This window comes from Ascaphus truei, chromosome 21, assembly GCF_040206685.1.
Source record: "Ascaphus truei isolate aAscTru1 chromosome 21, aAscTru1.hap1, whole genome shotgun sequence".
NCBI lineage: Eukaryota > Metazoa > Chordata > Amphibia > Anura > Ascaphidae > Ascaphus > Ascaphus truei.
This window is the reverse complement of record NC_134503.1, coordinates 12,096,952-12,112,780: the sequence shown is the minus strand read 5'-3', so window position 1 is coordinate 12,112,780 and position 15,829 is coordinate 12,096,952. Positions and strand designations below refer to the sequence as shown.

Below are 15,829 nucleotides of genomic sequence, written 5' to 3'. Positions count from 1 at the left end.
AGGCTCTCGAGACAAAATACCATCACTGTATTTATTATTTTGTGAATTATGGGTGTGCTATCTTGCGAGAAACAAAAAAAAAGGCGATAACTATGTATTAATGTCTCTACTCATTATTTTGTTTTTTGAAGTTTTAATTAGAATTTGGAATGTAGGACAATAGTTTAGTTCCATGTTTTAATCATAATTTTACACAGCCTGCTTACTCTTAAAAATCACGTTGTTTTTCTTACATGCGAACATTATACTGTAGAGCTAAACTCATTTGTTGCTAGGGCTAGCGGAAGAGATTAGCATTGGGTGTACAGCTATGGAGGCACGTTCTACAGCCTTTGAAAGATGTAGGTTTAAAGCAGCAAAACATAAAAAAAATCCTATGTTTTTTTAAATCAATCCGCTCTGTAGTATTAGATAATATAGTCTGCATTTTTTTTAAACTCATAATGCCATTTTTACTGATTTCTTAATGTATATCAACCATTCAGAAAGTCATATCCACTTCCTCTTTTGAATCAGGCTCTGATGCACACCTTTTTGAGTTTTTTCCCATTGGCAACAAAGTATCACAAACAGATCTGTTGCTGTGTTCCAAACAGCAGACTGTCTATGACTCTGAAAGCTGTAACTATTTATTTATAATAACATTTATATAGCGCCCTTATCCAGGGTGCTATACATTAGTTTGTAAAACAAAGGCATGGTTACATATAGATTAGATTATAGAGTAGTTGTTAAGATGTCATTGTGGTGGGTAGGGGTGGGAACATTATGGTCAGGCTATGGGTTAGGTGCATGGAGAGCTTGCTTGCTTGGTGGACAGGGGTTTGGGTCAGGTCTCTGGATTTAGTCTTGTCTGTGGCATGGTGATTGGTCTGACAGTGGTGGGACAGTGGAGACAATTGGATCGGTGAGGGGGGGGGGGTGACTTTGGAGGGTTTTGGAAAGACTTTAGGAAAGCTTTAGGAAGGGGTGAGGGTAGGAGAGATAATTGGCAATGGGTAGGGTGGGGTGAGGGTAGGGGATGGGATAGGAGGTTAATGGAGGATCATGGAATGTGATGGAAAACAGATGAGTTTTGAGTTGGCTTCTGAAGATAGTTAGGGAGAGGGGAGATTGCATGTGGTAGGGGAGCTTGTTCCAGTGGAGTGGGACATGTAAGGCAAATGACCGGAATCAAGAGGAGACACAGTGGGGGGGGGGGGGGAGGGGGGGAGGGGTTGTAACAATAATGTGTTACACTTAGTAACATAATGTTACATATCCGCAGCAGCATTTCACAGACTGCACCACAAAGTTAGAAGGCGGCCATTATGTTAGGCACAATCAGGATTTTGACAGATGTATAATAGGAGCATCAAACGATTGCCAGCTTAAGTGAGGATGTAGAATTATACATTGCCACATGCTTTACATAGGCATGAAATAAAGGGGGGGGGGAAGGGGAAAGTAGTATCGCTGCTTTAAACTTGTTAAATATGTATATAAAGTATGTACACATGGGCAAAACTAAGTAAAATAATATTGATTTCATTGTATTTCTCTTGAGTTAGCAAGCAGGCATCATTTATTTGTGATTGTATTTAGGGAACTAACTATCCCATTCGCTGTATTGCACTGGTATTCATTAGCCGTTTTATGTTTCTTGCGGAAATGCACACCCCTGTCCTGTTTCTCACTGCAACGGCGTGGAACACGAGGTAAAGAAGGAATGAACACTCGGCTCCTTGTATCAAAGCACTTTATTTAAATGCAAATTGTGCTGAACACTATACGCGCCAGGCAGCGTTATGTAGACTATTTCGTTGTGCCATTTTGGGGTATGTCTGCGACGAGATGAGGAATTTATGGAGCAAGCGAGAGGCATTGGGGCAGAGTTACATTTGCATATTGACACAGGTCTATGTATTATTAAATGTGCGGCTTGTGTTACTTTGTCTTGTTTTGTTTTGTTTTTTTGCGTTGTTTTTTTTCCATCACCGGGGTATATAATTAATTTTATTATAGAACTCATTCTTCATAGCACATGGAGTGTACATATATATTTAAAGCAGGATATTACAGAATTGAAGTAGGGGGTCTCCGGAGCTGAACCGGGTTCATGTCTGCTCCGGAGACCCCCTGCTTCCCGAGATACTTACCTCCGTAGGGGTTGCCGGTAGCGGCAGCCATGGAACTTGTACGCCTAACGAAATAGCGGCTTATATGTCCCACGGGCCAATAGGAAGCTGTGACGTTATCCCTTTGCGGTTTCCTGTTGGCCCACGAGACCTGGACATTTAAACTCCACAGAGATCCTGCACCCCCTACAGAAATAAGTATCTCTGGAAGCATTGGGTCCCCGAAGCTCAAATTAATGGAGGTCAGTACCATAGACCCCCTGCTAAAATCCTTTAATAATTTTTTTTTTTTAAATGCTTCATGTTTTGCTGCTTTAAAAACCTTTTTAAGCTGAATTTAACAAGACTATCTCCTGTCTTTAAAAGTGGCAATTCCGCAGCACCATGTTCTCGTACTTGGACAGGTTGGTTTATTGCTTTCTTAAAGCAAGCTTCAACTGTGATTTGCTTCCTTACACTGCAATATATTCTCCTAATAGAAAGGTAATTGTGTGCGTGCGTGTGGCTATTTAGGTCCCTACACGCATGTGTACTACGCATTCTGTGCCACAATTCCAAATCATCTTGAGGATTTTTAGGAGAAAGGATCGACACAAATACATTCGCAGCTCTGTGGTTTTAATTAGCAGATAAAACGTGGAATGATAAAATAGGCCGACATGACAAATAAGAATGTTAGTTGGCATTAGATGGCAATCTCATACCTTATCTAATTGAGAAGTATTGCTGTGGAGCACTACAGAGAGAATGAAAATATCTAAGGAAAAAAAACCCTTCAACAGATTTCCAACAAATAAACAAGACATATATTCCCTCAAGCTGTTAAAAAAAAAAATGTTTCACTTGATAAAAAGAAAGGAATTGTTATATAGATGACTTTGTTGATTGGCAGTAGAATATAGAGTTTGTACTTCAAGGTCATCGGTTGGAATCCAAGTCCAGTCTGGAAGTAGCTGAAAATAATTACCTTTTGACAGATGTGGCCTATTTGACACAACGTGGACGCTTTGGTCCAGTTCCTAGACGGCAGATGCCCATCTCACATCAGCCCGTGTCACAATGGTTCAGATTTCCGGTCGTGTGGGCCAAACATGAAACAAGGCGTCAAACTCAATTGTGCTCTTTATGATTCAAGATAGCCTTGCTGGACAGTTTTCAGACACACATGTCATTTTGTGGCTCAGGTTTGGCTACGAAGAGCGCATTTGGGCTTGTTCTTGTCACCAACACCATCTGCTTCGACCTGTTTCCTTTTTACACATGTTAATAGCAATAATAGTGGGAAATATGTAGCAGTAACAGGCTAAACACTAACCTAATGGAGGAAAGCTGGATCAATTGTTAAAGGGAAAGGGAAATTTTATTTGTAGTCTGCAGACTTAGGGCGCGCCTAGAGTGCCCGCGATGGCGACACGACGCGTGCCGTCGCCGCTAGCAAAAGTTGTATTTCGCTTTGCGGCGGCGTGGTTCAGGGGCTGTCACATGAGGCGACAAATCAAATATTCCCGGCTAACGAAAATCGCGTCGGCGTCGTGCTTACTATAATCGCACGTGGCGGCGACAATGCATTTGTTTTCGGGCGACGTCGCCAGCACTGTAAGCGCGGCCTTAGGCTGGGGCCATGGTACCGCAGACCTGAGCGAACAGACTGCCTTAAGGCAGGGTTCGCGTCCATGTGGCGTGCGGGCGGAAGCGGGAGGGGGCGCGCGTTGCGCAAGAAATAAGTTCAAAAGGATTTCTTGGCGCGACAGGCCGGTCACGTGAGCGGTTCACCCAATGAGGGCGAACCAGCTCCGTGACGCCCCTAGGTACACCCCCACGGCCCGTCCACCATGGCCAGGTAAGCGCCCGCTCACTGACCAGCCTCCGCACGGGCGAAGGCACCATGGCCCCAGCCTTAGGGGTTGATTCTATATGTTTGGAAAACAACCCAAAAGGAGTATAGGTGGTAGAAGAGTATATATTGTTCTAGAAGTGTCTACACCTTGAATATTATGAATAGTGCTGTGTGTGTGTGTTCCTATAAAAACATGTCAGGTCAATAAAGGGGGGTTGTGAAGGTCTGACATATGCCCTTGTCCAAATAAGATTGTTCATATGGGAACATTGAGGGAAATTTGAGCATATCTATCTATATATAGTGCAGTGTGCACAAGTTAACAATTGAGAATAGAGGAAAGAAGATATCAGGTTAGGTTGTGAAGTTATAAGCTTATTTAATGTGTGTGGTTGAAACCTATCCCAGCTTTACATTGCAAAGCCAGTATAACCACCCTCACACTGGTGAGACCCGAAGGGATGAAACAGCTGCCTTTGAGCAGGGTTACTGGCTCTGCACTACTTTAACTCGGGCTGTGTTGAAAATCTGTGTAATGCGGCAGGCATAAGCTTATAGGGGTCCATGTTAAAATAGATTTGAAGCAAAAGTTGGCACTGTGTGCTCACTTGCATGTCATTTCCCAGAATCCTTAGCTGCAGGGGAAGCCTTGTATGCTAGGAGATAATGGTGAAAATTATGGTTGCAGACCTGTCTTAGGCTGCGTCCAGGGTTGCAGCAGCCGTGCGGAGGCGCGCTGAGGCTTAGGGAAAGCGGGTGCTTTCCCTGGCCTTGGTTAGCACATCCGGGGATGTGTCAGGGGGGTGGGGGGGGGCGGGCCAGTGACGTTACGGAGCTGGTTCGCCCTCATTGGGCGAACTGCTCACGTGACCGGCCCTGCGCTCCAGTGAGCGCTTGAAACTAAAAATTTTCTAAGACCTACGCTTCCGCACGCTTGCTGAAGTGCGCGAGCCCCTGCTAAAGCCGCTCTCATTGCGGCTGCAGGGGCTCACTGGTAAGCGTAAGCGCGCCTCAGCACGGGTCAGCGCCTAAGCGCTGACCATGCCCGAGGCCTTACACGTGTGAATGTGCTCACAAGTGATATTTTTATACCAGGTATAATCAGAATTTATAAAAACCCGATGCAGATTTTGAAATGAGGGAGAGATCTGAAGCAAGGAATCCATGTACCTGTGTGAAATTAGCAAGTATTTCACGGATTTATTTAGCTGTGTTTTTTCTGACTTCATATACTGTTAAATCGAACTGTGTCACCCATCTGGTATTAAAGTAGCAGTCCAAGCCGTGTGTGTTTTTGTATTTTTTTTTTTTTAATTATTGGGGGTTTTTTTTCGATCGGCGAAGATTTGGCTCAGGGGTTTACTAAATGGCTATCAGTGCAGCAGAGGAGGACCAAACAAACAAACAAATTGATATAAGCCCTCTAAAAAGCGCTGACCTACACACTGTGAAATTAAAAGTGATTATATCAAAAAATATGTGATTTGCAATAATGTGATATAAAATTAAGCAGCCTAAGAAACAAAAAAACAGCAGATTATTCCAAATCTGTACAAACAATATATATACACAAATTAATCGTTCCTGGCGCTGTGGATAAAGTCCAAAATACCGTGAACCAACAGAGGAGGACCAAAGATGCAAAGTTTTGTGGGGAAGATCATGTGACCAGACAGTCACTAGATACAATTTGTGTACTGCTAGAGAGAGGGCAGGGCTCAAAAAGGAGTGTTCCAAGCCGGTTTCAGCTGAGCAAGGGGATGTGACTTTGTAAATGGTTGCTATAGAAACAAAAAACGCTTGTTACATTATAATACATTAAAAATGTAATTCAGAGTTGTTGTTTTTTTTTATGCTACAAGTATTTTCTTATAGTACCAAACAGATTTATTTAAAAAAAAATAGGTTATTGCTTGCTCTGCAGCCTTAATGAAGAGCATTAGGTGTGTAGTTAGCTCCTATAATTTAGATGATTTTGATGATTCTAAATACAAAGTATATAATACATTTTACAAACCCTTGCCTCTATTTTTGAGTTCTAAAAATCTGGGGTCGAAAATCGATGGTTAGGAGAGGGACTAGTTAGACATTGTTTAACAGAGGTTGGTGTTGAGAGCTTGTTGGGTGGGGTGGGAGGTGGGACCATCCCAGTAGAGTTTGGTGGGCTCGGCAGAGAAAGGGGCCTGGACGATCCTAAAAGTGAGGATCAGCCACTTTCTATTTTATTAGTATTTTTAATGTTCAAATTCAGTGGAAAGCAATTGTATCCTCCGTAACTTGTCCTAACTCAACAATAGAGGGAGCTGTGCACCCTTCGAAAACACCGATCACAAAGATTGAAACAAAACATTTCAAGATTAATCAAATCAAAAATAACCATAATGCGAAAGGTTTAACAAGGTGCATCTGTAAGGATCCCGCTTACATTCGGTTTAGAGACTCATCTGACCTCTTCGGTGTTAAAGACGCCTGTGACTCACTGTTGTACAATTCATTGAAATGCCCTTGAGCACCAAATGGGTCAGATATATCCTTTCTAAATGTTTGCATAAAAGAAAGGCTATTGTCCAGAGGACAAGCATCAATTTAAATTAGCGATCCACACCTCTGTCCACTTACAGGATTCAGCTTTGCTTCCCCTACCTCCTTTCCAGGAATGCTGTGTGCATCTTTCACACCAGCCATTTGGGCCAGTAACAAACCATCGGGATTGGTTCCCAGCAGATTATATATATATATATATATATATATATATATATATATATATATATATATATATATATATATATATATATATATATATATATATATATTATATATATATGATGACAGTCAAATGCATTAAGATTTATAATCCACTAAGTGCTACAGTCCCGATGAGCATTGACCTGCAGTACTTAGCAGGTCTACAGGAATCTTCTCGGTGCCAGCGAAAGGGATATATGTACCTGTCACTCTTATTGTACAAGTGAAAACATACGAACCCAAATGAATCCCTGAGCTTGTGTGTCATTTGGAGTATAAAGCACAGGGCTGAACAGATTTTGAACTAATCTGCAAGCAGATGACGACAGCTTCTTTCTTTGGAATATCTAGTTTAAAAAAAAATCACTGCTAGCCTCTCTCTGGAGCTACAGTGTCCAATATAGTAAGACAACCACCTAAGGACTATTAGTGCCTAGGAGGAGTGATGTTTGGCATAGAGTGCAATATTATGGGGTTCTTTTGACCCTCCCTTTGGGTTCGTTTCTGCCTGTTCTACATTGTTCACCCTACTGCACATGAAATTTTATAGGGCTTATCATTATAGGAGGGCAGTCTGATTCATCTGTTGCACTCTTCTCCGTCTCCACTGATTTGTGGCAAGGATAAATTTGGGTCGTTTTCTGGCAGTTGTCAAAATAATGAAAGAAAAACAATAATGAGGTTACACGTTCACTAATTAGGGCAGTGTTAATCTTCGTCAAATGCATTGGTTTATCATTTATTACGTGTACATGCCCCTGCATTGACAAGTAATGAAACATATTGGTCAATAATGAAACATATTGGTCAATAATGAAACATATTGATAAATAATGAAGCCATATTATGAGCCATGTTTACTGCCAAGTATCAATATGCAGCTTTTTGTTTTGTGTGGAGGTTTATAAAGCAGAAATCCCTTCCAGACGTCTTAAGCCTTCGAGCGGCCGTGGGAAACAATGTATTTAAAGTTAATTGTGGTTGTCAGGGTAGCAGCTGCCCTGTCTCCGAAGTACGGAGTTGACGCTGGCTACAGTTTCAATAAACAAGCCAGGTTGTGCAGCAGCGTCACTGGGACCTCGGCAGCCAATGAAATCATTCTTGAGAATGATTTCATGACTGCAACTTCGATCCCTAAGCTGCTGTCTGTAGCCCCGCCTCCTCAACTCCTGAAAAAGTCTGCTGGGGAGGATGTGCACACATCGCCCAGCAGACTGCCGCTCGCACACGCGAACGCCCGCCCTCCAACTCCTGCCTCTGGCACCCTGAACGAGGCCTTACACATTTAATGTAGGTATCTTACCCTCGGGGCATGTCCTTTTCTTTCTAAGAAAAGCAATATAAAAAAAAAACAAGCATTAAAAATTATGAATTTTCTCAATCTCTAGCTTCAGAGGTTACCATGGTAACCTTTAGACTGCACTGGGCTCTGGGGAGAGCTCCATTTTTACTTCCCGGACACTTACTATTTCACATGCTTGGATCTCCTGAACAGAGCATCAGATTTAAAAAAAATAACAGAGTTAAAATGTGCAAGAAGATATCTCTTAAAGTAATAATTTGTAAAGAAAATATTGATCAGCACAGACTGCTTCAACACATTTTTCTTTATATACAATACTTACAATAGTTAGATATTTTGGAATATGAGTGCTTTTGCCTGTACACGTTTACATTTAATTTGAATAGGCCTTTTCTGGATGTTGTAGAGATTTTCTCTCTTGATGTCGTTGTTTACGAAGGTTTCAAGACCTCACCAGTCTCTCTTTCACATAGCTTTCACTGGACAAATTCTTTGGCCGATGCTTAAAATGGCTCCTGACAATAAAAATCCCCAAATCCAAGATGGATGCCTAAAATCTCTACGGCACGTATAAAAATGCAATTATTGGGGACAGATACCTTTCTCCCAGCAATCAGTTTAATTGTTGTGGGGAAGATTGCAGGCCTCTGTAACCACAGGGCTCAGTGGCATCGCCGGGCCCATCACCGGGGTCCAGAGATACTTAATGGGAAAGGTGCCGCCAGTACTTCTTGGTCATTTCAATCCTCTGTCGGGCGGGCCAGTTTTAAGCCGCGAGTAAGGGAATCTGCATCTTTATAATGCACCTCATAATATACTTTGGTATAAAACAAAAAACACTGCCCCGTTGGGCATTACATACTTGTGTTTTAAAATTACCATTTTCTGGAATGTATTTTATTCATTTTTCAGGTACGGATGGCAAAAGAAAACGACCCTTCGTGGAAACCCACGTTCATTGTGAAACCTGATGGTGGGTGTCAAGGAGATGGGATCTACCTAATTAAAGACCCCAGTGAAATCAGGATCATGGGAAGCATACAGATTAGGCCGGCGGTGGTCCAAGAATACATCCGCAAACCACTTGTTATGGATAAGCTAAAATTTGATATACGTCTCTATGTCTTATTAAGGTCTTTAGAACCGCTGGAAATTTATATAGCCAAAGATGGCCTCTCAAGGTTTTGCACAGAGCCATATCAAGAACCTAACCATAAAAACCTACACCACGTGTATATGCACTTAACAAACTATTCGCTTAATATTCACAGTGGGAATTTTATCCACTCGGACAGTGTGCACACTGGTAGTAAGAGGACTTTTTCCAGCGTTCTTTATAGACTCTCATCCAAAGGGGTTGACATCAAGAAAGTGTGGTCAGATATCATTTCATTAGTAATTAAGACTGTTATTGCCCTGACACCAGAGCTCAAGGTGTATTACCAAGCCGAGATACCACCAGGAAAACCTGGGCCAACCTGCTTCCAGGTAAGTCCAGTTTCTTTATGTATAAAAACCTGAGCTTGGCACATACTGTTCATGTAATGTGTGTGTGTATTGTGGATCAGAGTTCTGCTCCAGTATAATGCATCACCAATTCATAAAAGTTGACGTTAGAAACAGACCAAATGGCCCACTGCTCATTTTCCCTAGTTAGATTTTACTTAATCTCCCAATAGAGAACTGCTGGCACTAACCTTCGGGGAAGTACCTTCTATCCTTGCCCTGGAGCCTACACATTCCAACACATCAACAACCTTTTATCCTAGCATTTGTTTTGTTTAGAAAAAGCTTCCCTTCCTTATTTAAAATCAAAAGCCAGGGTGTGCAGCGCACAGCAAAGATAGAGAGAGCAGGTCTTGCAATAACAGTCCTTTATTGATGGATAATATGGATGTGGGACAGCAGCAAAACTTCAACGCGTTTCGTTCAGAGAACTTTATCAAGAACCCTCTCTGGAAGAAGCAATATCGTGAGTACATTACCTGGGGCTAACCCAATGAGGAAGGGGGGGTGTCTTTGGACAACCCACCCCAACCTTCAGGGTACCTTATGCCCTCTTAAGGCTTAGTACTGCTACTTTTACTCATTATACCCAGTTTATACTCCCTTCCATCACATACGGTCCTAGCACTTTCTGAGCACCATCCCACAAACAACTTATTTAAAACCAGTCTAGATGTCTTTACCATACCTTCTTCCCATCACTTCTTTTAGGTCATACACACAACCCTATGAGGAAAGAGGCCTTGGCAAGAACACTTTTAAAGGCAAAAGGAAATAGAACATTCAAATATCTAAAGGTGTTGATAAAATACCAACCTTGTTTTAAAGGTACAATCCCACATAGGCTTTGAGTAGAATTTCTTCGTGACCTCTGAATGGGAAAGTGTTTGTAATTGAAGTTCTTTTTTTTTTTACCCTTATCAGGGAACCAATAAGGGGGGGGGGGTGTGGTGTGTGTGTGTGTGTGTGTGTGTGTGTGTGTGTGTGTGTGTGTGTGTGTGTGTGTGTGTGTGTATATCTTTATCTGTATCTGTATCTGTTCTGGCAGTACAAGCACTTGCTGGTCACACTCAAGGGAACAGCCAGAGGAAATCGCACCCCTCGTGAGTCTAACTCTTAAAAATAAATTAAGGAAATACTTTGTTAGACTTGGTTAAAATGTATCAATTACCCAGATAAGACCCCATACACAGGTCACAGGAATTAGTTCTCTTTGGACCTAGGAGGAATATCCCCTTTTAATCCCCTTTATCTCATCTCTTTGTGTTCTCTATGTCTTAACTTGCTGACTTTTAATGCACACCTGTTTTTCTCTTCTCTCTGTGATCTTCTCTCTTAGTTGAGCTCTGCTGGTTAAAGTGGATGCACAGAGTGTTCTGTTGAACTGGCACTGTGCTGTCACTCCTCCATTCAGCTGGAGACTGAAATGTTAAGAGTACTAGAATAGGGGGGGGGGGGGGAGTTGGGCATTCAGGAGGTTTTTCTTGCCTGCTGCATAAACCGGTTTGTAATACCTGAGAGTTTACAGTAAATATAATGTTTAGTCGAAGATTAAAAAAAACATTAGCAACCTTTTTCCTGTGCGTTTTTATTAGAATACAGCAGGCGTGGCCCACTCCAGACCTCAAGGGCCACCAACAGGTCAGGTTTTAGGGATATCCCTGCTTCAGCACAGGTGGCTCTTGACGTTGGGCTACAATTTGTACTGCCTCCACACATTAAGCATTTAAATATCATATAACTTATTATTATTATATATCTTATTATTATTATTATAACTGCTTAGCACGTCCCTGCAGGGTTAACACTCATACAAGTGAAAGTCTACTATTTTTTGTTTTCTAACCAGGTTAACTGGGGTGACCGTTAAATGAGCAAATATGTAGTTATGGCAATTACATGTAACAGACGCTGATATGATTAGATCCACTGTTAACTGAGATAATTGATATATTTTGCTATTACTAAAGACCATGTTTTGTCCTTGTAGAAAGATTCAGCCATTAATGATGGCAAGGTCAAGGGTCAGGTGCAGATGTACTAGTGTTTGCAATTAATGGATCTGGAAGCCTGTTAAAGAAGCTTGAGGCGCAATGCTGTTTAATTTTTCCAAGAAGTATTTATGTGATATAATTTTAACCCAAGGCAATCTGCAGGCTACAATGACTATATCAGGGGTAAAGGTTATCACATCAAGAATGCCACCAATTTATTAGTTCTAATTGAGCTTATCAGAGGTGAAGCCCGTTTGGAAAATATTCTAACCCTCTAAATTTATGTACTTTAATTCTCAGATTTACAGTGAACTGTAAAAAACAGTTTAAGGGTCATTCCCTCTTAGGACCAAAGTGAACTAATTCCAGTGACACTTAAAGGTTCTCTTTGGACTGATATTTATTACCTTTTATTATCCAAATCTGATACCATGAAATATTTAATTTTTTTAAGTGAGACTTGGGAGGGTGTGATTTCCTCGGGCTGCTTCCTTGTGTGTGATGTCACTGTGAGATCAGTAAGCGCTTGTACAGCCAGAGACCCCCTCCCCATCCCTTATCTTTATTGGTTCTCTGATAATGACTGGTTGGGATAAGGCGGAAAAAAACTAAATATTGGCAAACATTCAGAGGCCCCTACTAAGATCAGCCAAACAGTTACTGTTAAAAATGGGTTTGCTGGCCAACTATGTAGGATTGCACATTTTAAACATGTTTATTTGTCAGATTTTATAGTTAAAGGTATTGTGACAGGGTAAATAAAAGCCACCAGTTATATGCCTGGAAAACCTATGTCTAATCTGCAGTGCAGCACTGACTAGGTTAACTTCAGCTGGGAACCTCAGGACAATTAGTTGGATCCCAGCTGCCTAATCAAGGTGTGTTAAAACCCAGGCTGTAGACACATGGAGCCTGGCTGTTGATGAGAGAGGAGTAAGAAGTAAAGAGATTCCTGAAAACAAGGTCTGAGTAGCAAGGTAGTTGTATTGTGAACTGTCTGTCCCCTGCATAGAAAAGGGTAGCTGCCTTATATATAAACTGTCTGCTAAAGAGAACTGTTTTGTTTGGTTTTCTGAAGAAAAAGCCATTTTCGTTTTTGTTGATGGAAAGCTATTTTTGTTTTGTGTGCTGTATATCTTTTAAGGCTAAATAAAACAGCCTTGTCAAGAAACCCACGTGTGTAGTTGCATGTACCCTGCAACAGGTATCCTATATCCCTCCGATGAGAACCTGTAAACATGTCAGTGGAATTACTGTTGTTAACTGGTACTAAGAGGGAATGACCATTTAACTGATAGATGTACAGTAAACTGTAAACACCTGCAATGAGATAACATCTACATATCGCATACATTTAGAGGGTTGTTGGTACTGTTGATGTGATCACCTTTACCCCACATATATCCACTGTGGCCTGCAGATTAGATTATTGTTTTTCCAATGTGATAAAAATACACAGACACTTCCTATTACCGAGGTAAAATGTAGCTTCAGTGAAATAGCATATGTAAAACAATTGTTTCCTGCTGAGCATCCCCTAAATATTGAAGAACACACATTTTGTAAGGTAGGTCCTAGGCAGCCACAATTTCTAGTCAAAGAAAGAGGCCAACATCATCTCGCAGCTGTATCCATTTCAGTAACTTTATTTGGATTTTACTGGATGATTTGACATAACATAAGATGTATTATTCATATCACTTTTAGAGACCATGTAGAATTAGACTCGTGCCATTTTTGTAACTAAAAGCAAACATGTATTCTAATATGGCTCAGAACGCCATACTTCTTAAAAATAATATGAAATCAGCCTGTTCTTATTGGGTATGCATTTTAATACATATATGGATATTTTCTCGGTGACGAATCAATGCAGTTTGTTTTTTCAATTACTCTGATTTTATGACCCATTCACTTTCTCCTTGCACACGGATTTCTTATTTATTTTCCCTCGTTTTAAAATGGATTTCCAACTACAGGTAGAATTTGTTTACCAAATAGTGACACCTACAATTATAGAGGTGGGATTATGGTCCTCCCTCTGCTTAGGACCCCCCGCACCCCCCTTCCTTCCTTCCCCTTCCATCATTCCAGTTTTGAAAATGGCCTCCCTCCCCTCCTCCTCCGACACTTTCACTTGGATGATAATTTCGTATTTGTGCCCTGAATCCACGGCATGAACTAGGGCCAACACTTTCATCGCTAATAATGCTGACTCCCTTCCAGTCTCTAGATCAGGGGTGACCAACTCCAGTCCTGAAGGGGCATCAACGGGTAATGTTTTCAGGATATCCCTGCTTCAGCACAGGTGGCTCAATCACTGTGATGTCAGATACAATGGATTTGTTAAAAAAAAAAGGTTGGACATCTTTTATGAGAAGAAAGGTATACAGGGATATACCTAATAAGTAATCAAGGGAAGGGTGTTGATCCAGGGAGTAATCCGATTGCCAATTCTTGGAGTCGAGAAGGAATTTATTTTTCCCCTTATGAGATATCATTGGATGATGTGTCACTGGGGTTTTTTGTTTTGCCTTCCTCTGGATCAATAAGTAAGTATAGATATATAGGATAAAGTATCTGTTGTCTAAATGTAGCATAGGTTGAACTTGACGGACGTATGTCTTTTTTCAACCTCATCTACAATGTAACTATATAACTGAGCCACTGATTGACTCACCTGTGCTGATGCAAGGATATCCCTAATACCTGGCCTGTTGGTGGCCCTTGAGGACTGGATTTGGCCACCCCTGATCTAGATACGCAATGATTCACACTATAAAAGCACACAAATAATGTTTTGTTTGCACGCTATGAGAATTGAGGATTCATGGATGGATCGTTGAATTACTGTCTACTTTGATTTCACTCACAGATTTTAGGATTTGACATCCTCCTCATGAAAAACTTGAAACCTGTGTTACTTGAAGTAAATGCAAATCCCAGCATGAAAATAGAACACGAGCAAGAGGTGAGAATTCTATTAAGACTTAAGCGATATTACCTTCTTAAGGCAATATTGTATACTTATGTCTAGTACAACATTTGCCCAAGTTTTCACGCGAGTACAGAATAGCAGACCTTGATACCTGGGGAGTTACTGGCTGTACAGCATGGGGAGTTACTGGCTGTACAGCATGGGGAGTTACTGGCTGAACAGCAGCTATGTTAATCTCGATTGTTCCTGTTGCAAATGAATAACCTCGTAAGCGTTTCCAGCATGGGAATGTAAAATCAAATGCAAACACACACCTTTTTATCGAAGTCTGCTTCAGGATGGGGTAATACTGGCACAGAAAACAAAAGAAAAATACAATTAGTTTGCTTTGAAAAGACTGACAAACAGATTTACATTAAATTGTAATTGCTATCAGTCAGACTAAGTTTAAGGAACTTTTTATCTATTGATAACATGTTGTAGTCCTATTGCAAAATCCACCTATGATGGTGAAATGTGCAGAAAGGTAGGTTTCCTATTACAATATATTTTGTGTTCTCAAAACATTCTGCCTTTACATATTGAGTTTACAGGTGTTAAAATGTCCCATATTGATGAAACATCACAAGTGATATTAGTGGACGCTGAAGGTGATCCAGTAACATTGGTGGCGTTCATTTCAATAATCAAGGTTGTCCTTTTAAACAAGGTTGGGGAATGGGGTACATTTTTTGGATAATGGGCTGGTTTGCAAGTTATAGTTACATTATCTGGGGGCTTTTTCAAGCAACTTGTTAAATAGTTTACAGCCTAATATGTGATAGAATTCATTTTACAGCTCACTTGCAGCACTTATGAGACATGTCCCCAAACCTGCTGTTCTTTATCATTGTTCGTAAGTATCCTAAAATTGGCGGGTTACAAAAATGTGACTATGGATAGATGCTTGAGAATCTCCTTGTGCCGTGTACAGTATATATAGACATCAGTTTATACTCGTCAACACAGATGCACGCTAAGATGAGGGAAACATGGCTTAGGATACACACTGACATGTTACACATTACTCTGGAGTCTTGATTACAAATGTTTGTAGGTGATGGTTTGGAGCCTATAGTACCTATAAGACATTGTTTTCTATGGCTCCTATATGGCCGTGCGTGCAGGACACAACGTTATCAGCATACATTCATGCTGAGAAGAGATGGGGAAAAGTGCCTTCGTCTCACACACAAAGAATTGATAGCGGGAATGTTCCCTCTTGACAATACAAAAATACACCTGCAAATTATTTGCAATAAGTGGCAAAAAGACTGAGGTCAATTCTGTATAATACCTTCTTTTTTTTTGTACTGAGGTCTGGGTTATCTAATTCAAGGAGGAATAAGG

General features: G+C 41.0%; 1 protein-coding gene across 4 annotated transcripts in view; it reads left to right on the top strand.

The window, feature by feature from the left end:
• TTLL11 (tubulin tyrosine ligase like 11) overlaps positions 1–15,829 on the top strand; it is a 152,383-nt gene that overhangs the window by 36,608 nt on the left and 99,946 nt on the right. For all 4 annotated transcript variants that reach the window (XM_075578980.1, XM_075578978.1, XM_075578979.1 and 1 more), the window contains 2 exons: positions 8,915–9,490; positions 14,378–14,473. In XM_075578980.1, the coding sequence (XP_075435095.1) occupies positions 8,915–9,490; positions 14,378–14,473 (672 nt within the window). The remainder of the gene's footprint in view (positions 1–8,914; positions 9,491–14,377; positions 14,474–15,829) is intronic.